The 26,764-nt window shown below is 40.7% G+C and overlaps 2 protein-coding genes across 2 annotated transcripts in view; both read left to right on the forward strand.

Annotated features, from left to right (window-relative positions):
- The window catches only part of LOC139444206 (pleckstrin homology domain-containing family H member 2-like), a 194,169-nt gene that overhangs the window by 8,435 nt on the left and 158,970 nt on the right, over positions 1-26,764 (forward strand). Inside the window, exon 2 of the mRNA XM_071225117.1 lies at positions 21,228-21,527. Coding sequence (XP_071081218.1) covers positions 21,264-21,527 — 264 coding nt within the window. The 5' untranslated portion in view covers positions 21,228-21,263. The remainder of the gene's footprint in view (positions 1-21,227; positions 21,528-26,764) is intronic.
- On the forward strand, positions 956-5,142 carry LOC139443693 (uncharacterized). Its single transcript, XM_071224630.1, has 2 exons — positions 956-1,052; positions 3,314-5,142. Exons 1-2 carry the CDS (start codon positions 956-958, stop codon positions 5,140-5,142), a joined length of 1,926 nt encoding a protein of 641 aa, XP_071080731.1.

Raw genomic sequence — 26,764 nt, forward strand, 5'->3', positions numbered from 1 at the left:
CGATAAACTAGTCATTATCGTCATTTGAAAGCAGACTTTATAGAGGATATTACATGAGTGTTTTACACGAGTGTCGTAAACATGTCTGACATGAACACTCATATAATGTTCTATTTATTACTGAAGAAGATGTCTACATCATGTATGTACAGAGACAAATTTTAGCAAGTAACAACAGCAGCGGAACCACAATTTGTTGATTGACGTCAACAATCTTCAGCTATGAGGTCGTTTCTCGTGTGACATCCTTCCGACCTCACTTCACAATAAGATTCGAATGACGTCAACAATGCCATTCGGATGATGGAAACAATACACTGTTGTCTCATGACGTGATATGACCCTAGGCTCATATGATTTTTATGAACCCCGATATTTTTGCCCTCGTATGTAATAAAATTATTTATTCGACAATCGATGTATTGCAATTGCCCTAGGAAAGTTCAATATTTGATAGGAATATAATAATGCTATTTGTATTGTTGATAGTATGCATAACAATGAAGAGTTTCAACAGTTGCAACTTGTTAATTAAACCTAAATTATGCAAATTTCTAACCTGCCTGTACGTTGGTTATGACAACTTCAGATTAGAGTTACTCCCCCATTGGTTTGAGTCGTGAGGAGAAGGACATCTGATGACTTTGTAGAGTGTCAGCAGTACTTAATTGATTTCTATTAAATATGATTAATATACTTATCAGCCTTCAAGATGGTTTAATTCTTTTGCAAAAGTAAAAATAGCCCCAATAGTTACACCTGTTGCAAATTAGCATTGTCACAGAAAAAAACACCAAATGACCTACCTACCAATTGTAGGAAGCAAATATATTTTTATATTTCCCTGATTGTGGTCAAGGTTATGAAGTAACCTTCGGTGTGACTGTTATCCACGACTTCAAGTCTGATATCCTTTGTGCCATATTTGCTGAAGTTCGAATCATGTAGCTCCAGCATGGAAAGTCGTTTAGGCTTTAAGGAGCTTTACTCCTGGTCTAACACAACTGACGGACAGGTGATGGGCCAGGGAGGTGCAGTGGGGATGTCTGGAGGTCAGTCTATTGTTAAGTCAGAGTGGGGCTCCTTAAACAGTAATGCAGCCTGAAAACAGTTTGATGGGAATTTTATGTCAGTGGCAGCAGGCTGACCAGCGTTTTGACTGCTGGATTGGAAGATGATGTTAGTAGTATTTTAACCATGTTTACAGTGGGATATCTGAGCTTATTCATCAGATAGTGTGGACATATATCTGTATCATATATTAAATAACTGGATCAGTCTCAGTAGTTAAGGTATCAACATGATAAATTTGCTTCACTGGTTATTCAATTGACAGGATATGAAATATATATATATATATAAAGCTAAAAGACAACAGGCATGGCCAGCCCAGTCAGAGTTGTACAAGGCGATGTGTGGCTGTGCCGAGTCGCATCCCATGGGCTGGCTAAAAAATCTGTGATCGTGGATTGGAATCCTGTTTTGCCCCCGATATGTTTGTAGGTTTGTCAGCACCATACCCATGCTCATGGGTTTCACCAAAGTTGTAAATGTCTGAGACCTGCATCACTTTTCTCCCACATTAAGCTGACACGCAGTGATATAACTGGAATTCTTTTCAAAGTGTCGTTTAAACCAACTCACTCACTACCAGATACCAAACTGATATCATGGAGATGTTTATTCTTGAACAGCCCATGAAGATCTCTAAGATTCAGGATCCCGTGCTTGTTGTAAGGGGCGACTAATGGGATCGGGTGGTTAGGCTCGATAGCTTGGTTGATGCAGGTTAATGCAGGTTATAGTATCCCAATCGCATAGATCGATGCTCATGATATCAATCACTAGAGTGTCTCACTCGATTATTTACAGACTGCTGTCAAATAGCTGGAACATTGATGAGTGTGGCAGTAAATAACAAATGAACATATCTAGAACCACAACCAAATGGCAGGATATCTCAGTGATATCATGGACCCATTCATAGTCAGGTTATTCTGGAACCAGTTAAAAATGGGCAGGGTATCTGATATGTTACTCTGATTAACTAAGCACTAGCACAAAATATCTCAGATATCATTCTGACATGGATTCTGGCTTATTCTGATTAGATTCTCTTTTTTTTCTAGTTACATTCGGGCTTATTCTGGCTATATTCTGGCTTATTCTGATTTATAAAGCACTGGCTTATTCTGATTAGGTTCTGGCTTATTCTAGGTAGATTCTGGCATATTCTGGATCGATTCTAGCTTATTCTGGTTAGATGGATTATTCTGATTAGGTTCTGGTTTATTCTAGTTATATTCTGGCGTATTCCATTTATATACTGGCTTATTCTGGTTAGATTTGGGCTTATTCTGCTTAGATTCTAGCTTATTCTGGTTAGATTCTGGCTTATTTTGGTAGAACCTGAGTTTGAATCCCACTGTTATCCTGAGTGTGGTCTGTGGTTTGTTAGCACCATAAGAAGTGACCGTTGTTGTTAGGTTACATCGAAGGGGTAAACATCAACTACCAGTTTGGGCTTCTCTTCCATATTAAGCTGACATGCAATTATATAACTGATACACTGTTGAACACAGGGTAACACTCACTCAAATCCATTGCTTCAGTTAAGGAATGACCCTGCTGCCAGCAGACTAATTGCATTGGATGACTGACTCCTTAAGGTACACAAACTGGCCATTAGAAAAAACAGACAGTGTGTAAAACTGTCTGGTAGTGTTTGAGTATTGCGACATGCGAGTTCTCCAGTAATTTCACCCTTTGTGAATCAATGTTCACATAGTGTGTGTAAACAGACTCCAAATATAACCACGTCCAGATGGGACTCTTTTGAGCAGGGATTCGTCAGTGGCATTTTAGTAAATGGAAATTTCTGTAAAGTCCAAGAGCATACACCATCAGATTTTGATCTCACCTGAGGTGAAACCAAACGTGATTGCATTGAAAATACAATAAGCAGTGAAATGAAGCAAACATTATGTCTTTGGTAGATGACGTGCACGCTGACATGTCCCCAAGAGATACTTGGCCCTGACTCCCCAACCTCGCTTGACCTTTGTGATTCCCCTCCAGGTAGCGCTGTTGTTTCATGGTTAATGAACTGTCAGACTGGCTGCAAGCATTCAGCACATGGGGAGAAAACAGCAGGATGCCATCAGTGCGTGTTCCATTCTTACTGATGGCCGTCTGTCTGGAGTGGGTTAAAGGTGCCCTTACTGTCGACATTTGTAGCATGACAACTTGTTCATCACTATCAGAAATAATCTGATGATAATGATCATGATGATATGTGCTGTTTGATGTTCAGCTGGACACAAAAGGCATCATGCCCCTGTGCCTTCCCTGGCACCATCCCCCGGCACAATCTCCCTGCATCATCCCCCAGCACCATCTCCCGGCATCATCCCCCAGCACCATCTCCCGGCGTCATCCCCCAGCACCATCCCTCAGCACCATCCCCCAGCACCATCCCTCAGCACCATCCCCCAGCACCATCCCTCAGCACCATCCCCCAGCACCATCCCTCAGCACCATCCCCCAGCACCATCCCCCAGCACCATCCCCCGGCACCATCCCTTGGCATCATCCCTCAGCACCATCCCCCAGCACCATCCCTCAGCACCATCCCCCAGCACCATCCCCCAGCACCATCCCTCGGCATCATCCCCCAGCACCAGCACCATCCCCCAGCACCATCCCTCAGCACCATCCCCCAGCACCATCCCCTGGCACCATCCCTTGGCATCATCCCCCAGCACCATCCCCTGGCATCATCCCCCAGCACCATCCCCCAGCACCATCCCTCGGCATCATCCCCCAGCACCAGCACCATCCCCCAGCACCATCCCCCAGCACCATCTCCAGCACCATCTCCAGCACCATCTCCCGGCATCATCTCCCAGCACCATCCCCCAGCACCATCCCCCAGCACCATCCCCCAGCACCATCCCCCAGCACCATCTCCCGGCATTATCTCCCAGCACCATCCCCCAGCACCATCCCCCAGCACCAGCACCATCCCCCAGCACCATCCCCCAGCACCATCCCTTGGCATCATCCCTCAGCACCATCCCCCAGCACCATCCCCCGGCATCATCCCCCAGCACCATCCCCTGGCACCATCCCCCAGCACCATCTCCCGGCATCATCCCCCAGCACCATCCCCTGGCACCATCCCCTGGCACCATCCCCCAGCACCATCCCCTGGCACCATCCCCTGGCATCATCCACCAGCACCATCCCCCCGCACCATCCCCTGGCAACATCCCCCAGCACCATCCCCTGGCACCATCCCTCAGCACCATCCCCCAGCACCATCCCCTAGCACCATCCCCCAGCATCATCCCTCAGCACCATCCCCCAGCACTATCCCCCAGCACCAGCACCACCCCCAGCACCAGCACCATCCCCCAGCACCATCCCCCAACACCATCTCCGAGCACAAGCACCATCCCCCAGCACCATCCCCCAGCACCATCCCCTAGCACCAGCACCATCCCGTGGCATCATTCCCCAGCACCATCCCTTGGCACCATCCACTGGCACCATCCCCCAGCACCATCCCCCAGCACCAGCACCACCCCCCAGCACCAGCACCATCCCCCAGCACCATCCCCCAGCACCAGCACCATCCCCAAGCACCATCCCCCAGCACCAGCACCATCCTGTGGCATCATCCCCCAGCACCATCCCCTGGCACCATCCCCCAGCACCAGCACCATCCCCCAGCACCATCCCCCAGCACCATCCCCCAGCACCAGCACCATCCCCCAGCACCATCCCCCAGCACCAGCACCATCCCCAAGCACCATCCCCCAGCACCAGCACCATCCCCTGGCACCATCCCCCAGCACCATCCCCTGGCACCATCCCCCGGCACCATCCCTTGGCATCATCCCCCAGCACCATCCCTCGGCATCATCCCCCAGCACCATCCCGTGGCATCAACCCCAGCACCATCCCTTGGCATCATCCCCCAGCACCATCCCTTGGCATCATCCCCCAGCACCATCCCGTGGCATCAACCCCGGCACCATCCCTTGGCATCAACCCCCGGCACCATCCCCTGACAACATCCCCTTGCACCATCACCCGGCATCATCACCTTTCATCATCCCCTGGCACCATCCTCCATAGATGTAACGTACTGCCGAGCTCTGAGGCACTGGTTGTATGTCTTTCATTTGTAAGCAATATATATCAACTGTGTTCCCTTGTTTAATCTCCCCAAGTATGATGAACATAACAGAGTGGATAGTTTATCATTCGTCATGTTCGTTATCCATATTACATGGGACAAATCAAATTAATTTCCATCAATAACCAAGTTTATGCTTTAAATACGATTAATAATTCAAGTATCAGTTTCCTTGTTTAAGCTTTAGGGATTAAACATATTAAATCACCATTTTGTTCTATAGAAAGTGGGGATGCCAGCCACCGGGGTGATATGGCGTTTGAGTTGAAGTGATATTTAACATGTGTAATAATGTTTGGGTAATGAGAATGCTATGATTTGACTGACTTATAAGGCATGGTCAGCCCAGGGAGCTTAATCACCCCTACTAATACCCAGGAGGGGGTACCATTCGTAGATTTCACTGTCTATTTCAGTCCCCTCCTCTCCATCATCAAAGAGAGGCTAAGACTTCCTGTAAGTCTTCACAGAGGGATAATTGCCTTGAAAGGTGATTAATGGAAGTCATCATTAGTGGATAGCATTCTTATGAAACTGTGCGGATCTCCCATTGATTTGTAAATGACTGATAGGGACAAGGCAAAGGAAGGTTTCTTTATTTATGAGCGGTCATTAGTGAGTTTCTGTGTCCAGCTCAAGTGACCAGCGTGTGGGATAGATGCATGTCTTGATTGATTGTTTACGAACATTGCCATCAGTAAGTGGTCATTGATTTTCCTTCAGACCGACAGGAACTGTTTTCGTATTGGTCAGAAGGTCTTTTCCGTTTGTCTGTTCAAAAAACGATTCCATTAAAGATTATAGACAAATTATGGATTCCTGAGTGAGTTCAGATGGTGTGATGATTGTAAACAACTGGAATTATTTACTCACAAATTGTAACATAAATTGCTTTTCAATACTGATGCTTCCAAATCTTCATTAACTAAGATCCTGTAGACCATTTAATTATGTTGTGTTACCCATAGTTCCACGCAAGATTTGCCAAGAATTGATACCAGGTTGTCAGCTCCGTACCCATTCTGGTTGGTTTTATGAAAGTGGTAAACATCTAAGATCTTCATCACTTCTCACTTTTACATGTTGGAACATTTTTATTTGGGTGCCTATTGCTGGTGTCCCCCATCCTATCTCTGTCCTGTCTGGCTCAATTGTTAGCTTTTCACTGTTAATTTCTTTTTCTTGAGATACTGACCTCCATGGCATGCCATATTATTCTGGAAAATATTCTGAAACCCATTTTGAGATCTTTTGGACCAAATTGAAAGGTTTGGGTTTAATATTTTACAGAAATAATGGGAGTTTAGAATTGCAATTGCTGCAGATTCCAAATTTGATGAGACTAGAAAGGAATGTGATTCGGCGGTTAATGGAGAATCACTCTAGTTTGAAGCAATGAGAATGAAGATTGCCTCCTTGAAACCAAATTGCAGGTCTCACCTTGCCTCCAGCTGAATGTAGAATTACTCTAGCTATGGAAATGAGGAAACATTCAGGAAGATATTCAGGTTTCCTTAGAATCTGGATTAAGTTTGGACTAACAATGCTTTAGGTTGTGTTGTGTTAGCCTGTGGTTTTAGTGTTGACATACAAAAGCACTGTAGTCACAATTTATTGTCTTGCTATCCTGAGAATAACCTATCTTCTTCCTCACCACCGGTATTGAGTGTATGTTGTTGAAGCCTCGTGGATACTAGGGTCTAGTGTGCTTGTCATACTCAGGACTAACACACTGTCATGATATATCAGTGCCTCTCCAAGGCTGTTGTTGGAGGCTTTGAGGGCTACTTGGTCTAGTGTGCTTGTCATACTCAGGACTAACACACTGTCATGATATATCAGTGCCTCTCCAAGGCTGTTGTTGGGGGCTTTGAGGGCTACTTGGTCTAGTGTGTTTGTCATACTCAGGGCTAACACACTGTCTTGATATATCAGTGCCTTAACCAAGGCTGTTGTTGGAGGTTTTGAGGGCTACTTGGTCTAGTGTGTTTGTCATACTCAGGACTAACACACTGTCATGATATATCAGTGCCTCTCCAAGGCTGTTGTTGGAGGCTTTGAGGGCTACTTGGTCTAGTGTGTTTGTCATACTCAGGACTAACACACTGTCATGATATATCAGTGCCTCTCCAAGGCTGTTGTTGGAGGCTTTGAGGGCTACTGTTGTCTTGTGTGCTTGTCATACTCAGGACTAACACACTGTCATGATATATCAGTGCCTCTCCAAGGCTGTTGTTGGAGGCTTTGAGGGCTACTTGGTCTGGTGTGTTTGTCATACTCAGGGCTAACACACTGTCATGATATATCAGTGCCTTAAGGCTGTTGGTGGAGGCTTTGAGGGCTGCAGTCGGAATCATACAATCGATTTTGCTTTTTGCAGAGATTTTCTTATGAATGTAGCAGGGCAGTCAATGAGGAATATACAAACACACACTATGGGTGAGAAATGTTTTATTCCACCAATTGATGTGTCATATATTTATCTAAGTGTAAAGAGATTATAAATCTCTTTCAAAATACATACATATACATGCACATGAATTTATGAGTGTGATACACGTATGTGTTACACAAATATAAATATAAAAACAGACTATACAAGTAATCATGTGCCTACCCTGTGGGTGAGACTGGGGTGTCTTCCTGACCACAGGGGGCGGTCGGGTAGCCTAGTGGTTAAAGCATTTGCTTGTCACGCTGAAGACCCGGGTTCGATTCCCGACATGAGTACAATGTGTGAAGCCCATTTCTGGTGTCCCCCGCCTTGATATTGCTGGAATATTGCTAAAAGCGGCGTAAAACCATACTCACTCACTCACTCCTGACCACAGTGCCGCAACTTGTTATTCTGGATATCTGAATAAAGCATGTACTTTTATAACAATGACTAAATACAACTATACTATTTACATACACTTTAAAATATTACTCCGGATCCTGTATAGAACAGACTGTATATTATACAGAACTGATCACAAAAGTATTTAAAACATAGTCTATTCTGTAAAACAACACATACACTCTTTCTCATACATACAAGAATAAAGAGACAGAGGTTTAGTCGCTTGTATTTAGATAAATGCGTACTTACCAGCAATGAAACACATTTCACACAATTCAAATTATCATGGGGGGGGCACAGGTGGCCCAGTCGTTTCGCTGTGCAGAGTTGAGTCCCTTGGGCACACCAGAAACCTATGATTGTGGGTTTCGAATTACGGTTCTCACCGATCATGTTTCTAAGTTTGTCAGCACCATACCCGTGCTCGTAGGTGTCACCGAAGTGATAAACTTCTGAGACCTGCATCACTTCGGGCTTTCCTCCCACATTAAGCTGACACGCCGCGATATAACTGGAATACTGTTAAAAGCGGCGTTAAACCCAACTCACTCATTCACTCAAGTTATCATGGTTCAGAAATGCATAAGATCTACAATCGTGCTTTTAATCTTCTCAGGTAAATAAAGATGTTTATTTGTATACAATCTTTTGAAAGCTTTTTTCGTTGTTGACTTTCTGTAACTATGTAATGTTTCTTATATGTGTACCACAAGACAAGGAAGAATAACATTTTGTGTGTATAGAATGACGTGGAAACCAGTAATTAAGCCATAAAATAACTTTATCACCAATTTGCTCCATATGAACGCATACAGCAAGCAGATGTCGGGATGACTTTCTTTCTCAAATTTAGGTTTCTTCGATTTTGCTTCTGCAGAAGGCTTTTATGTAACCTGATGCTGCTTCCTCCTCCGGCCTTTTTCACCTCTCAGGTGCAATGAACGATCTAAACAATTTGGATGAGATGTTAATACACTGTCTCCATATCCATTCTGCGTTTCTGCACTTGGTGCACCAGATGATCTCGAGTGCACATGTGTGCACATGCTTCCACAAAAAGTCAAGGAAAATATTGAGAACGTGTTAACGATGCTTTGACAAAAGAGGGTTAAAAAAAATTGAATCTAAACAAAGGTTTTGTGAAATGATGCTAATGTGATGATGACTATTTGCACTGATGATGTCATAGCATCAGTTCTGACAGACTAGATGAGTAGCCTTTGTGGAGTACTTCATCATTCTTGTCATGGTAGTGTTTACATGCTACTTTTTAGCACTGAAGGATTTAGTACGGGGTAATCATGGTAAGACGTGAAAAAGAGATGGCAGCATTTTGGGAATAGTAGTTGCAGTACTCATTGTGCTGATGCTGATGCAACTGATGCATTGTGGGAAAGCTGGAGCAGTGCTGGAAATATACCGACTGGGAATGACTTCCCAATAAGTGTTCAGTTGCTGTCTTGGATCAAGATGAGAGGATATACCAAGTTTAGTTGTTTTTTTGGGGTTTTTTTTTGTTCTTTAACGCCCCACTCAGCATTATTCCAGCTATATGATGGCGGTCTGTAAATAATCCAGTCTGGACCAGACAATACAGCTATTGACATTGTGAGCATCAATCCAAGCAATTGGGATACGATGACATGTATCAACCATTAGCATGATTAGTCAGCGAGCAAACATGGTTTGCTGAAGACCTATTCTACCCTGGATCTTCACGGGTCCAAATTTAGTGAGTGATTTGTGTTTACCAATGTTAAACTCAGATACGGTGCAGACAAGCAAAGAATGCTGTCGGGGGAACTTGATTCCAAGCCATGTTCAGCAGATCCTGGCACGACTGCAAGATGCCCCCTGTTGTGATTCTGGGTTAAATCTGATCTCACCAACCCATGATGTTTGTAAGAGTCAACAAAATGGATCGTGTTTAATAGGCATTACTTTAGTCCTGCACCATGACCGTGGAATATATTTATTTTATGAAAAAATAATAATCTAGAAATGCATACAAAAGCAAGTCTAGCCAGCTCAAGCTAGCTCTATTCCACAAATCAGCATAGGGAATTTTTTTATTTTTAGAGTCAAGAAGGATATTGAGTAATATAAGATTTCAGAGACTAAATGTTAGTCTAGCATTACTTAGAAGTTGATAGATGACTTGTAGACTTGTTATCCATAAATTGTCTAAAATGGATCGTGTGGTCAGACTCGGCGACATGATTGATTGCGTATCATAATACCTTGAAAGCGTGGATCATTGCTCACAATATCGATCACAGCATTGTCTTGTCCAGACTCAATCATTTGCAGACCCGTTGTCATACAGCTTGAATATTGCTAACTGCAGCATTAAACAATAAACAAATAAACCAAAAAAAGGCTTAAACTCTGCATGAATTCAAAATTATTTGGCACTTCAGCAATGCTTAGTATTATGTTTTCACTTGACTTGTACAACACCATACACCTGTTTTTTTTCCTTCTTGTGGGGGCACGGGTGGCCCAGTCGTCTAAGGCGCCGCGATTCGCTGTGCCGAGTTGCGTCCCTTGGGCACACCAGAAACCTATGATAGTGGGTTCGAATCCCGGTTCGCCCCAATTATGTTTCTAGGTTTGTCAGCACCATACCCGTGCTCGTGGGTTTCACCGAAGGGGTAAACGTCTTAGACCTGCATCACTTTGGGCTTTCCTCCCACATTAAGCTGACACGCCGTGATATAACTGGAATAATGTTAAACGTGGCATTAAACCCAACTCACTCACTCGCTCCCTCACTCACTCACTTACTCACTTTCATTCTTGTTAATCAGCTGTGAGTAACAAAGCAAATCAGCCTTTCCATGTCATGTTTGCAGCCCTCTCGAAGTGCATGCACAACAATTCATTGAGTGAGTGAGTATGGTTTTATGCGGCTCTTAGCAATATTCCAGCAAAATTCCGGCAGGTGACACCAAAAAATGGGCTTCACACATTGTACCCATGTGGGGAATCGAACCCGGGTCTTCGGCATGACGAGCCATAGCTTTAACCACTAGGCTACCCCACCACCCCCACAATACCTTCTCCAAACAATGGATGCAAATTTGAAAGGTAGTTTGTCACCTGGAATAGTCCATCAATATCATAAATATTTCATTCCTTGAATGGCTGTACATCATAACTCTTATGAGTTATACACATCATTTAGCTTGTATGTGGGCAAACTTTCTATTTGCTCACCAAAATAATGAACGAATTCATGTGTTGGCAGACTTTGCGTGGCAAACTTACTTTCTGCATTGATTATAAGATGATTAAGCACTTGAAATAAGTGACAACTTTAGCACCAAACATGTCTGTCTGCACTAGACACAACTTTACCATATTCACCAAAATTCTATTTGTAATTTATTTTTTAAAATTATTTTGAACTGCATGACATCTCAAAAGAGAAAACATTGTCATGACAAAGATTCCTAAACGAGGACTTTTGTGAATACCAGTCTGCAACTTGAAAAGTCTGTCTTAAGTCCAAACCAGTCAGGTACAAATTCTTCTAGCCCAATAAGCCAAGCATATAATAACATAAAGATCTTTTGAAAATTTAAACAGACCAATGTTGCCCAGTAGATTCATTTTGGGTACAATTTTTACTGGAATATATGGTCGTACAGGGGGTCATTCATTCAGTTGGCTAACCCTAACGTTATGTGAGCATGGTAAGTGAAGAAATGTCCGCTTTTATACATTTTCCGATTCCAGTCATGTGCCTGTATGTATGGAATGTTAAGCAGATCACTTATTCACTGTTAACAAGATGTAGGTCTAAACAAGAAACACCTATAACGTTCCACAATCCTTCCTGGAATTTGTATCACAACTAAAACAAGTATGGAGGAGCAGCTTAGCGGCTGCATTGCTGTTGAAGATGTTGTTGCAACTGAAGACAACATCAGTTGTGGCGCTTGACTAAACAACCAGATAAATCTTGCATTGAATCCGTTATTCTTGGCCATTCCTCCTAATGCTGCTCTCCTGGAGTCTTGCCTCTGACAAAACAACCAAGCTCCCTGTAGTCTCACCCCCTTTGTTTTGTTTAATCCAGGGTGTTGTTGTACTGGGAAGGAGAAGACAGTAGTTGCCTTATTGACACTTGCTGGCAGATTTGTTGGAGAGCCATGGAGGTGAAGACATGGCTACTTGAAGCGTTGATGGAGGCTGATGTGTGCAGATGTTGTATGGGACAGTGTGGGAAGGGGGTGTTGTATAAGTCAGATACAGACTGATGTGAGCAGATGTTGTATGGGACAGTGTGGGAAGGGGGTGTTGTATAAGTCAGATACAGACTGATGTGTGCAGATGTTGTATGGGACAGTTTGGAAAGGGGGTGTTGTATAAGTCAGATACAGACTGATGTGTGCAGATGTTGTATGGGACAGTGTGGGAAGGGGGTGTTGTATAAGTCAGATACAGACTGATGTGAGCAGATGTTGTATGGGACAGTGTGGGAAGGGGGTGTTGTATAAGTCAGATACAGACTGATGTGTGCAGATGTTGTATGGGACAGTTTGGAAAGGGGGTGTTGTATAAGTCAGATACAGACTGATGTGTGCAGATGTTGTATGGGACAGTGTGGGAAGGGGATGTTGTATAAGTCAGATACAGACTTATGTGTGCAGATGTTATATGGGACAGTGTGGGAAGGGAGCGTTGTATAAGTCAGATACAGACTGATGTACATAGATGTTGTATGGGACAGTGGTGGAAGGGAGTGTTGCATAAGTCAGATTTAGATTATGTTTCTAGGTTTGTCAGCACAATAAGGATGCTTGTGGATTTCACCAAAATGTTAATGTCTGTGACCTGCACAAGTTAGGGCTTTCCTCCCACATTAAGCTGACATGCCATGATATAACTGTAATACTGTTCAAAGCAGCGTTAAACCCTACCCACTCAGTCACACACTCACTCACTCACTCTAATGTACCCTTGAAGATCCCAGTTTGAACTGGTCTCCACCAGCAACGCATGCTTGCCGTAAAAGGCGACTGACAGGAACGGGTGGTCAGGCTCGCTGACTTGGTTGATGAATGTCATCGTAATCCAACTGCGTAGATCGATGCTCATGACGCCGATCACTGGATTTTCTGGTCCAGACTCCATTATTTACAAAACGCCATCATATAACTGGAATACTATAAACTCACTCACTCACTCACTCACTCACTCACTCACTCACTCACTCACTCACTCACTCACTCACTCACACTCACTCACTCACTCACTCACTCACTCACTCACTCACAAAACCCTGTACAGTCCTCTACTGACATATGATGTAACTCAGATGATCAGTGTCCATATTTACTGCATGAGGATGTACCAGCATGTGACAGATTCAGGTGTTTATGAAGTGTGACTACTTCCAGCAGCTTGCCTCTCGGTACACTGATCCATGTTTCTCTGTTCTTGTAGACAATCTCACTGCTCTGTGCAACATATATACTCAGTGTCAGTTTATATTTCAATTGTCTTGAAGCGTGTCAATCCAAGTTATTGTGATGGACACAAAACAACATAAAGTAACTAGTTTCTTCCACAATGTAATGTTTTGTCTGCTAACCTAAGTAATCCTATGAAATTTCTATTTTCTTATCATTATCAACAATATTGATTGCAAGAAAGTTTTCTTTGCCTAAGGACAAATCCAATAGTCGAAAAGATTTTTTGTGTACTACAACTATGTTCAAAGCAGTGATGTATTAATTTGTTAAAAAAAATATGAAGAAAAACTATCACAGAATATTTTTTGGACTTATTACAAAACTACATCTTTGGAAGTCATTACTACACGAATGTAATTATCGAAAGAAGCATTTTTCCCTTGCGTTATTGATTTTCGTGTGAGAATGTAATGCGTTGTTACTTTCCCTGTAGCTGGGTTTGATACAATGCTTTGATCAGTGACATTGATAACAAAAAGGTACAGATTGGCGATCACGATATTGTCCTTTTTGTACTTGTCATTTGCTCATTATTTGTCATTTCACAGTATTTCTAATTCCTTACTGTGATGTGCTTCCTGTCATCATAGTTGTCAAACCCGGTATTTTTATTTTTTAAAATAGGCTTCAATTATTTTGTAAGAACCATTCTCCTTGTGAAAACATTGTATTGTCAGAATTTGTCCTGTAGGCAAAAAGGAATTACAAATTATTGTTACCACAATTGATTCAGTGTTTTGTTAGAGTTTTAAAAAGTTACATAATAGTAGTCACATTTGTTTCATATATACTTGTCAACTTTTGATGGGGATAATCAGATATGTTATTCTATTTACATATACACTTGATATATGAAAACCAGTTTTGGGTATCATGGAAAGGTTCGAGGTTGCATGATTAGAAAACACATTCCGACTGTCACTTTCAGGATCTGGTAAGCGACGCTCTGATTGGTCGGATGAAAGGTTGTGCTGATGTGGGACGTAATGGGATGTCCTCAGTTCTTTGTTTAGTGGTTGAGAGAACTAAGATCTGTTTTAAATGAGACTGGGAAAGATACAAATATCCCTATCATAGGTAGAGCAGTATATGATTATGATATTCTTTCATGAAAACCTAACAGATTTCGAATCCAGGAAACAGTGTTGAAAGCAGGCAGAGGCGTCAGTGTTTTCCGATAGGTATCCAGGACACACTGGGCAAGTAGATAAGATACATGTCATGTCATCGAAGGAAGGCCTAAAATCCTCTTGTTGTGCACTTATATATGGGTAGTTAGCCTACTTGAATATGCTGCCTCGAACCATCTTAAAGAACATAGTTTTCCTCTATATGCGTGACAAGGTGACAAGTGCTTGGATGAAGTTTGGACTAGAAATAACCAAGGGAGCTCACTCCAAATCAAGGTCACTACTACAACTGAACATTTTATGAGCGCCTCAATCAATTGTTGTCACTTCCTATCTTCATAAAGTTACAATATACACTGACACAAAACAATATGCATAGACCTCTGACTTCAGATCTTGATGGCCTGAGCTTATTCTTGATATTCCGGACCATTTTAAGATTTACTGTATGATGTAGACGAATGAGGCTGGAAATGAGGCCATTCCAATACCTCGATGAGATGTATCAGTTAGGAGATATACATTATGTGTTTTCAGATTTTCAGATGTTACTGAATAATCTTTGCCCAGAAATTGATTTGGAGCCGACAAGTTTAAAACTTCCAGACAGTTAAAGAAATGCCAACATGTTTGACTTGCGAGATGTACTAAAGTCAGCACTATGCCATGTCAAAAAATATGAGGGTATTTTGGGGGGGATTTTCAGTGACATGGCATTTGGTTTCAAAATCAGTAATAAACACACCTAGGATACTTGTCTAGGCCCCAAATATGGATGTTATCATGCGAATGTGTTTGGGGATATGGTACATATCCTGTATTAGGAATAAACATTGTATTTAGTGAGCTCTGATGAGCTAAATACATAGTGTTTATTCCCAGGACCGGATATTTATTTGATCGCTTTTTGCGGAATCTATCTGTCCACCCACTAAAGTAATTGTCCCTTATCAAAGGGAAGTTACTGAAGCCTATGACGTAACATTTCTTTAGAGCCAGCCTGGGCTGTCAGAACATTATGAAATGCAGTCAGATGTCCCACACAGTGACAAAGTGAAACAAGGTAACAATTCAGACATATTTCGGCCAAGTCCAACTGTTACATATTCGGGAAGAGACCCCAAGCGCCGGTGGTCTACAAGCACAGATATGGACACTGATCCCGTAGTGTCCTCTATACATTGTTTCGTAAATTATGTCTCCAATGTTGCTTTAACTTGTGAAAGGCCCCATTTATGCTACTGTTAGACGCTGATTCCTGGTACCTTAGACCATGTAGAATGTCGTTTTGAAATGATGACAATTATCCCAGTAATTAGTCTAGATCCCTGATGGTCCATTTTAACTCGGTCGCTGATAGACAAGGGCAATGTTTGTTTGTAAACACACTGAAAGTAGTACCTACATGACCTTTCATATTTGCTTATTTATCCATAAGTTACCCCAACAGCTACCATTTTCTACCCTTGGCTTTATTCTGCTGAGAGACCTACCCATTATATTATATATATGATAGGGAAAATCCCTCAAGATTCTTTTTTCCCTGACAATACCACAGATATATATAACCTGTGATGATAACTTTCTGTGTTTCTCTTTAGCAGGTTTAGGTCAATCCAGCATAGATGCTTGTCGTGAGAGGCGACTAATGGGATCGGGTGGCCGGGCTCGCTGACTTAGTCAATGCATGTCATTGTATCCCATTTGCATGGATCAATGCTCATGATGTCAATCACTGGATTGTCTTGTCCAGACTGGATTATTTACAGACCACCGTCATATAGCTGGAATATTGTTGAGGGGAGCGTTTAACAACAAACAAACACTCCAGCATTGATCTCATAAAATATCATCTTTTCTGCGACATAGCACAATTTAAATTTTTGTTTTCAAAATGTATCTATTTTGTTTTAAACATCTAACAATTCCAGTGAGCTGTGCTTCAAAATGCTAAACCAGGGCTGTTGTTTTGTGTAGTTTAAAAGCATCAGTGTTTGGACTAAGCACATGTAGAGCCAAAGGGCTCAATACTGAGATAGACAGCTATTGTGGTTATTATAAGATAGATGTATTGATGTCAGTATGTGATATTTACACTTAACAGTTTTATCACTTAGTTATCATGAACACTGACACCATCCACCAAATTTGACAAGCATTGTTACCAATGTTGTGTACATGTCTCAGCAATGAAGATATGAGAAAATTGGCAAAAAGGTTTACATCTTTAATCCCAAGAGAAAAAACAACAAAGTGACAAGATGAGACACATCAGGGATTGTGTCAGCCAGTGACAGATTTCATTAGTGACAGCGTGAAACCCAACACTGATGTTAACATGGACAAGCAGTGATGTGCCAATCAGCTGATCACCCAGTGAGGAAATAGACAAGCTTTTTGCACCTTCATGGCACCAATTCCATGATACGGGCACGTCACTTGCAATCTCAGATTTCTTTCCTGATCTTTCCCCGTAAAGAAAAAAACTGTACTTCCTTGTTGAAAATTGAATGTCTTGTACAGCATGGTATCAGAGAGTTGAACCTTTTGTCCCAAATTGATCGCTTCAGATCTGCTTGCATGTTCAGAGTAAGATGCCCCATGTTCATGGATTAAGAAATCGTTGAGGTAAACCTTTCTCCAGAACCAACTGAGGAAAACTATCCCAGGAACGCTGGAGACTTAGCATGCTTAGAATTGAAGTGGTGAAGTTTTGAATGACCTCCATTAAAGGTCAAGGTCACTGACAAGATCTTTCGGGGAAAGTGACTGTGCCTCCTTTCATACTGAACTATCTGGTTTTCCATCTCTGCAGTAGCACCTGTCTTAGCAAATAGAATAGTGATTGGCTGGGATTCAAGGTCATGGGGGGCGGTCTGGTAGCATGGTGGTTAAAGCATTTGCTCGTCACGCCGAACACTCGGGTTCGATTCCTGACATGGGTACAATGTGTGAAGCCCATTTCTGGTGTCCCCCGCTGTGATATTGCTGGAATATTGCTAAAAGCGGCGTTAAACCAAACTCACTCACTCACTCACTCACTCACTCACTCACTCACTCACTCACTCACTCAAGGTCATGGTCACACTTGATGAACTATGCACTAAAAATGCTTGTGAACATGTTAAAGAAGATTGACCAAAGCATTTATGTAGAGATAATTTCAGAACAGATACTGATACGTTTATCAAGTAAGTGTTTAACACTGCACTCAGCAATATTTCAGCAACCTGATGGTTTATTCTCCATGCAGTGTTAAATTGTATGATAAACAACTCCCACTCATCATTTATTTCATAAATTAAAAAAATTGAGTTAAGATCAATCAAAAGCGAAGGTCACCAGAGGTCACACAAAATTGAAATTGGGCTTGAGGATGTGAGTTGTGTTTTGAACAGTATTTCAGTAATATCATCATGATCACTGCATGTCAACTTAATCAAGTTAGTGTTTGATGAGAGCCAGGGAATGATGCTAGCCTTACATGTTTATTACTTTGGAGTTGACAAACCAATGATTATAATCAGGGTTATCCTTGCATTCAAAATCAGGAGCATAGTATCATGGCATTAATAAGGGACACAACTCTGCAAAGAAAATTGCCTGTTTGACTCAGGCTCCTGTTTGGCTGGGATTTCTTGTAACATCATTAAGCTAACTAGGAGAATGAGACTTGTAATTCAGGTAATCTTACCTTTCATTGTGACAAAACTTAGATAAGTTAGATAATAAATATATTGCAAATGATTCTGTGCCATTTGATTGCTGTTTCCTGATGGGCTGATAATAAAATGGGTGGGTATCATGTTGTATAATTGTGCTGAATGATGTCACAGATTTATTATTTTTGTCTTCATATATATATTTTTGTTGATTAAAAAATCAGCCCGTGAAGCTGTATTTGATGACATATGTATTTTTAAAAATGTACTTTGTTTTCTGTTTATGGAGTTATAAATGTTAAACCCGGTGTGCATACCTTGCATAAATCCATGGATTTCCGGTCAATTCTTTATTATGAGCAACTAGAAGCATGAATTCTCTTTTGAATCATGCTAAGAATTTTGAATTTGGGGGTTTATTACATTGAGGAAATTCTGAATTTAACTTGCCAGGAAACTGGGAACATGCATCCACTTGACTATCCCTGTAGTCCTAAAAAGATGTCTGATTGTCTTTTTACACAGTCTGGTTTAGATATGGCATGTTAGAGATTGGCAACTTTGTAAAGTAAATGAACCCATCTAAAACAAATAGTCATTCATGGAGGAAACCTCATCAATCTTCCGTTTCTATGTTGACATAATGTAAGTCTGATGTATACATCAATGTTTAACGTTTCATGTTTAACATGTTTACGCAGCATTTGATAAATGACACGTGTTGAAGTATGCGTTAAAAACCTTTACGACATATTTCGATTTTAATGTTTAGACAATATTTGATAAATCACATGGACTAAGGACAGGCCTTGTTTATCTTACTCTTACAGCAAGTAGCTTTCTTATCTTTAAGCTCTCCAAAGTTTGACTTCCCATCCAAATCCATCCATCATACATATCCCTGCCCACAGCTGTCGGATCACCTGTCTGCCTAATATCTGGTCCATAATTCAATACTACAGGAAATTGCTATGTACATATGATATATTGAGCATTACCCACAGACAGCTCATCCAGTCCTATATTATACAGGATTAGACTTATAGCAGATCCTACAATACACATGTAATCTGGAATTTGGGAAAATGTTCAAGAGTGCTTTTATTTCTATGAAATATATAGCATGTTCCTGAGTTGAGTTTGTTCATCTTCGTATCTGTGACACTGCATCCAAACAGTCAAATCTATGTAGGCTTTCCCAGTTTTGCTGTGCTTGCATTTTCTTCTGTATGTGTGATCTGACAAGCTTATGGATTTCTAGCTATATATGTCAAACGAAGGCATAAGGGGACGAAAGCCACGGATACGAGAGTTGATCTATTGTAAGGTAAAAGAACACATTCATTGACCGACCTCCATGAAATTGGCAAAGGAGTCTGCCTGCGTTTTGTCAGCCGGAGCATGTTCGATCTGGATCGGTGTCGGTATTTGGTCGCATTCTTATACTAGGTGATGCAAATTAGTCTCGGATAATCCACAAATGGCTTTCGTGGTTAGGATTGCTTGTAATTAGGCCCTCCGGGCCGTGAATTATGCGTGTGGCCTGACTGGACCCATACTAGCTTGTTGAAACAGAGTGGTGCTTGTAGAAGTGGTTTTGTGCAGTGTTGATGGGTGCTTGAGTTTTTTTCTTTAGTGATGTAGTTTTTGTGTAATTGACGATGATGCATGACCTGTAATTGACATCTTTCTTATCAGTTCTTTTCACGTTCACTGCAGGTACTTTTCACTGTCCAACGTTACTCACTTACAACTTAATAATCTTGTGTTTCTGTCTCTGCTAGAAAAGAAATTCTTTTGAGGTTAGGCTATCTGGAAATCAACAGGATTGTCGGCAGTCTACGTCAGGGGTGTACTTTAGTCAATTTTGTGTTGTATCCTGTGTGGGGAGAGATAAGAAGTGGCATGGTCTTGAGAAACTGGTTCTTTGAATTGAAATGAAATAATTCAATTACTTCTGTACTGTTACAGCTATGTTATCCTGTAAACATTGAAGGCAGTCTACATGATTAAGACACAGACACAATAGGATTTAGGTCTTACTTGTGTCCATGACTGACAGGAACTGGACATGTTATTTTTTTGGGGGGATGTTTCAGTTTCTTGAACATTGCTCACACTGTATGGTAATACATTTTGACATACTTTGAAAGGACCAAGTTATCAAGTTTATTTTAACAGTAATCTTGATTTTAAGTATCTGCCACATCTTTCTCTCCATTACATATTAACCATCACAAGGAGAAAAACCAATGACTGTTTGATTGTGATGCATGAACACATGTGTAAGATTATAATAGTCAGAATCAGACAAATAATTCATAGAGATTTTTGACGATTATGGAAAGAATTTAGTCCCTTTTATTGTCTCTTGTATAAATATTTTTTCGTTTTTCTAAAATTGTTAGTTAATCATGGTTTGTCCATTCTAATTTCTGTCATATTTGATATCCTTTAGTTCAGATCCTCGTTTAGAAATTTGTCACTAACATACCAACACAGAACTGATTTTAGCACCATATGATAGAATATCATCCTGAATACTATTCATGAACAACACTTGTTTCTTGCACATATTTTACTATAGTCTTGATAAACATGGTAAGACTTTGTTGACTGCCATATTACCCAGGGATTAACTATGGACCTTAAGTCATCACACCCAAATCAAATCTCTCTACTCGGAGTTACGCCTGGCCTCAGATATAGATGATGATACTGGGCTTGTCATAACTCCTACAATTTGAGGAGTCATTGATTTTTACCCATTGATGGACAGTGAAGCAGTCTCATGAAGCGTACTTGCTTGTACGCTAGTAGCTAGCTGGCAGGGAGGGAAGCTAGCCAACTGTTGATCTGCTATCATTTATAATGTAGTGGCAGAAGATGTGTGTTTTCTACTTGCAGCTGAGACTGTAGCTACACCGGTCCCTTTACTGTGGGATGGAGAGTGAAGAAAGTGGCGTCTGCACACAGTCTGTCCGGCCGGAGTCCGTCTGCTCGCCCAAGTCTGAGGTTGCCAGTCCTGATTCTGTTGTCCTTGAGTCTATTAGTCCTGAGTCAGTTTGTCCAGACTCGGAGAGTCCCCACTCAGGATCTACCAGCAGTGAAAACTCTAATTGGCAGTCACGATGTCAACTTTTAGAAGGGTCCTTGCTCCGTTTTCAGCAACAAGCAACTCGGATACGAGAAAATCTTGGACACCAGGTAAGTTTGTTAATGTCACTGAAAATGATTCAGAACATCGCTTTGAAAATTTATGACTTTCGAAAGTTTATGGATTAATGGGACAAAGGGGAGATAACTCCTCGTGGCATGTTTCCACAATGTATTCTGATGGCGTTATTATTTGTTGCATATTAGATTGTGTTTGATTCTACCCTCTGAGTGGAATTCCCACATGATATTAATATAAACTTTGATAATTCATTGATTGTAGTGATTATTTGATCTCTAATGTAGCAGGTGGGAAACCTAATGTTATGAACTGAAACTGGTGTATAAGAATCCCTTTGATATAATTAAGCAGAAGATTGAAATAACTTAGTAGAATGGAAACGTGAAAGTAGGTTCTGAATGTGTCTATGCAAGATGGTCAACATGTTATGTTTTAATACCAACAGGGTAAGTTTTCTTGCATATGTCAATATTGTCATATGAGATTCTGTCACAATATGGCTGAAATATTGCTGAGGTGACGTTAAATATTAACTCACTCATATGAGATTCTAAGAAAATTCCAACACTTTCAGGAAAATTGTGATCTTCAATAACATCTCAGGTGATCAGTGTTGCCTGAATATTGTATAAAATTCCCACCTGCTGTCAACATGGTCATCATAAATACTACTTGGTCTCATATAAACATGTTTATGGTGCTTTACGAGCAATATTAAACACAAAGTTATGCAGTTGTTAGAAACATGTCACATGCTTACCGACGCCTGCATTCCCTGATGCAGTGCAGAGTAGTCAAGTGGTGAAAGTGTTAACTTGTCGTGGAACAAGCTGGTTCAATACCCACATTGGAATGGTGTCTGACAAGATGTCTACATGTCCCTTGGCCCTCAGTGCTGGAATGTTGGTCGGTCAGGCGTACACACAGAAGATATTCCATGCAGACGCCCTAGTCCCTCTCTCACTCGAGCATCCAGTGCAATTAAGGAAGGTGTAAACTCTTTAACAGGCATGGTGGATCTTGGTTATCTCTTTTATAATCGGTGTGGGCAGGTAGTGTGAAAATGTTTTGTTGCCTGAATCTCAGAGGTCTAATGCAGAACTGACATACTGTCATCACATGTACAAGGCATGGTGGTTCTTGGCAATTGCGTATTTAAATTGGTGTGTTGGAAGTCTCTCCATGTTTAACTGGGATCTATTTCTCTTGAAACTTAACTAAAATGTCAAACCGGGGATTTTGTTCCACTCCAGCGCTAAGAATGAAGGGTGTTTATAAATATATCAAATGATTAAGGGCATGAGACAAGGAACGTACACAGTTGGAGCGGTTTACAGTGAGACCCGATCAATCTGGACCATTCCGAGAGAATTGATCTGAAATACAAAATGTGGTAATGTCCCTTTAATTACCAGGGTTACCCTGTTACTCTGGACACCATGTTTATAGATAAAAGGTACCTGTGTATACCTGCAATTAATCATTTTAATGCTAAATTTGAACTAGGGTCCTCCATTATATGTTTAGAATTGACATAGTCCATTGTTATCATGGTAATCTTAATAAAATACATTGTTGCCATGGTAATCTTAATAAAATACATTGTTACCATGGTAATCTTAATGAAATACACATTTCTGTGGCAGTGAATTTTTCATTAAGTATTGATGATCATACAACAAAAATAATTGTATCACAAGATCAACTTAACACGCTTAAAGAATTTGCCTACGTCAATATCAAGATATAACTTAAAAGAAGTAAAAGAACACCCAGTTCTTTCATATTACTATAGTTAACTATAGTTAATCATTGACAGATTAACTATAGTAATGTGAAAGAATCAGGTGTTCTGACATATTAACTATAGTAATGTGAAAGAATCAGGTGTTCTGACATATTAACTATAGTAATGTGAAGAATCAGGTGTTCTGACATATTAACTATAGAAATGTGAAAGAATCAGGTGTTCTGACATATAAACTATAGTAATGTGAAAGAATCAGGTGTTCTGACATATTAACTATAGTAATGTGAAAGAATCAGGTGTTCTGACATATAAACTATAGTAATGTGAAGAATCAGGTGTTCTGACATATTAACTATAGTAATGTGAAAGAATCAGGTGTTCTGACATATTAACTATAGTAATGTGAAAGAATCAGGTGTTCTGACATATTAACTATAGTAATGTGAAGAATCAGGTGTTCTGACATATTAACTATAGTAAAGTGAAAGAATCAGGTGTTCTGACATATTAACTATAGTAATGTGAAGAATCAGGTGTTCTGACATATTAACTATAGAAATGTGAAAGAATCAGGTGTTCTGACATATTAACTATAGTAATGTGAAGAATCAGGTGTTCTGACATATTAACTATAGTAATGTGAAAGAATCAGGTGTTCTGACATATAAACTATAGTAATGTGAAGAATCAGGTGTTCTGACATATTAACTATAGTAATGTGAAAGAATCAGGTGTTCTGACATATTAACTATAGTAATGTGAAAGAATCAGGTGTTCTGACATATTAACTATAGTAATGTGAAGAATCAGGTGTTCTGACATATTAACTATAGTAATGTGAAAGAATCAGGTGTTCTGACATATTAACTATAGTAATGTGAAAGAATCAGGTGTTCTGACATATTAACTATAGTAATGTGAAAGAATCAGGTGTTCTGACATATAAACTATAGTAATGTGAAGAATCAGGTGTTCTGACATATTAACTATAGTAATGTGAAAGAATCAGGTGTTCTGACATATAAACTATAGTAATGTGAAGAATCAGGTGTTCTGACATATTAACTATAGTAATGTGAAGAATCAGGTGTTCTGACATATTAACTATAGTAATGTGAAAGAATCAGGTGTTCTGACATATAAACTATAGTAATGTGAAGAATCAGGTGTTCTGACATATTAACTATAGTAATGTGAAAGAATCAGGTGTTCTGACATATTAACTATAGTTAAGTGAAAGAATCAAGTGTTCTTTGACTTCTTTTGAATAGTATACAATGACGTCTTTAGTTTTATGAAAAGTTGAGAACCAATAACCTTTTGCCCAGAGTACAGCACAATGAATTACTCCATTCTATAGAACACCGGAGCAGAACTCAGTTAGGAGCCATCTATCACAGACATTGTTAATTTGTTACTGCGGTTGTACAACGAGTCCACAGACTCCCCATGTCGTCATGAGCTTGTTGGGACGTCAGTCATGTGATTTGTAAATACATATTGGTAGCCTGTATGTAGCAGTATGACTGCTGCCAGTGCTGTTGAAAGGTGGATTTGGCTCTTAGGGGCGACTCGAAGGAAGGCAAACAAACAGTTCGGTATTTGGATATACTACTCAAAAGAAGTTAAGGACCTTTTTCAGTAGTATATTTGCTGTAGATGCTTTTGAAAGAACAAGTGTATATTACGTTTTTATGATATATATAATATATATATATATATATATATATATATATATATATATATATATATATATATATATATATATATATATATATATATATATTTATGGCCATATACAATTAATTATTATTTTTTCACCCCACCCATCTCACTACCAGACACCAAGCTTCATCTCATTATACCCAAGTAGCTACAAACAAAGTAAATATCTTCATTAGACTGACATTTAGTCCCAGAAATAAAGTTAGTGTGTTTTAAAGTGTATATCTACAAAATACAATATAAGTCCAAATGAAGACCAGAACAATTCTTAATTTCTAGAACTGAGGTTATCCAATATTTATTTATTTTTTTATTTTTTATTTTTTTATTTATTTATTTATTTATTCATTCATTCATTCATTCATTCATTCATTCATTCATTCATTCATTCATTCATTCATTCATTCATTCATTTATTTATTATACAAGTTATTCCCTTAGGTCTGGAAGACAGACTATTGCTGCATGTGGAGCTTGTGTTTACTTGATAGAACAGCAATATGTATTACCGTATTCGACGTAATAAGTGCCCTGCTCTAATAAGCGCCCACGGCAGTATTTGATAATATATTGGCGAGTGAACAATCCCAATTAGCATTCCTTCCGATTGATCAATGTTCACAAGACTTATTAATTTGCGTACAATATGCACCCGTGTGTTATATGCACCCTTAATTATGGGCAATTCAATTCCAGAAAAATATATCTGTCGTACATAAACATTTCAGGCTGTCAGCATAAACCACGAAAGGTATCTTTCAACTCTGTTTTTTTCACCAAAATGATATTCTAATAAGAGCCCCCTATTTCTAATTTTGTGAGCGCCCTGGGTGCTTATTACGTCGATTACGGAATATAAGTCTCACCAAGTTAACATGCATGAGAGTTAACATGCCAGATATCTTGAACAATTTTGTTGAAAAGCTAATAATTAATTTATCATGGCCTAAGGATATGGTAGTGGTAATCAAAATGAAATTCCACTGATTGTCAGCTACAACATGATCAAGTTCCTTTTTGAAGATGGATGTGACTTTGAAGATAAAGAGAAAGATTTGTTTAAAAGGAATTTTAAAACAGTTGTTCATGCCATTTCATGTTTCTTCCTTATAGATATATTTATACCTGTGTGAGGTAGCCTCGTGGTCAAAGCGTTTACCGACCGCCTCTGTAGTCTAGTGGTAGACCATCCGCCTGGAGAGTGTATGTTTCGATGTTCGATCCCCGGCTATGTCATACCAAAAGATGTTTAGAGATGGTAATTGTTGTAAACCCCACTCGCTCGCTGGCTCAGTCTCTCACTCTCTCACCCACCCACCCACCCACCCACTCACTCACCCACCCACTCACTCACCCATCCACTCACCCACTCACCCACTCACCAACCCACTCACTCACCCACCCACTCTCTCACTCACCCACCCACCCACTCACTCACCCACCCACTCACTCACCCACCCACCCACTCACTCACCCACCCACTCACTCACTCACTCACCCACCCACTCACTCACCCACCCACCCACTCACCCACCCACCCACTCACTCACCCACCCACTCACTCACTCACCCACCCACCCACTCACTCACTCAACCACCCACTCACTCACCCACCCACCCACCCACTCACTCACCCACCCACCCACTCACTCACCCACCCACCCACTCACTCACCCACCCACTCACTCACTCACTCACTCACTCACTCACTCACCCACCCACCCACTCACCCACCCACCCACCCACTCACTCACCCACCCACTCACTCACCCACTCACTCACCCACCCACT

Source organism: Haliotis cracherodii, unplaced genomic scaffold, assembly GCF_022045235.1.
Source record: "Haliotis cracherodii isolate W230 unplaced genomic scaffold, xgHalCrac1.p SCAF_5, whole genome shotgun sequence".
NCBI lineage: Eukaryota > Metazoa > Mollusca > Gastropoda > Lepetellida > Haliotidae > Haliotis > Haliotis cracherodii.

What these genes read in the sequence shown, in the direction of transcription:
- LOC139443693 (XM_071224630.1), top strand. Translation starts at nt 956, where the DNA reads ATGGAAAGTCGTTTAGGCTTTAAGGAGCTTTACTCCTGGTCTAACACA. An exon ending in TGCAGTGGGGATGTCTGGAG is followed by an intron (nt 1,053 to 3,313) that starts GTCAGTCTATTG and finishes TTTGATGTTCAG; the next exon opens with CTGGACACAAAAGGCATCAT.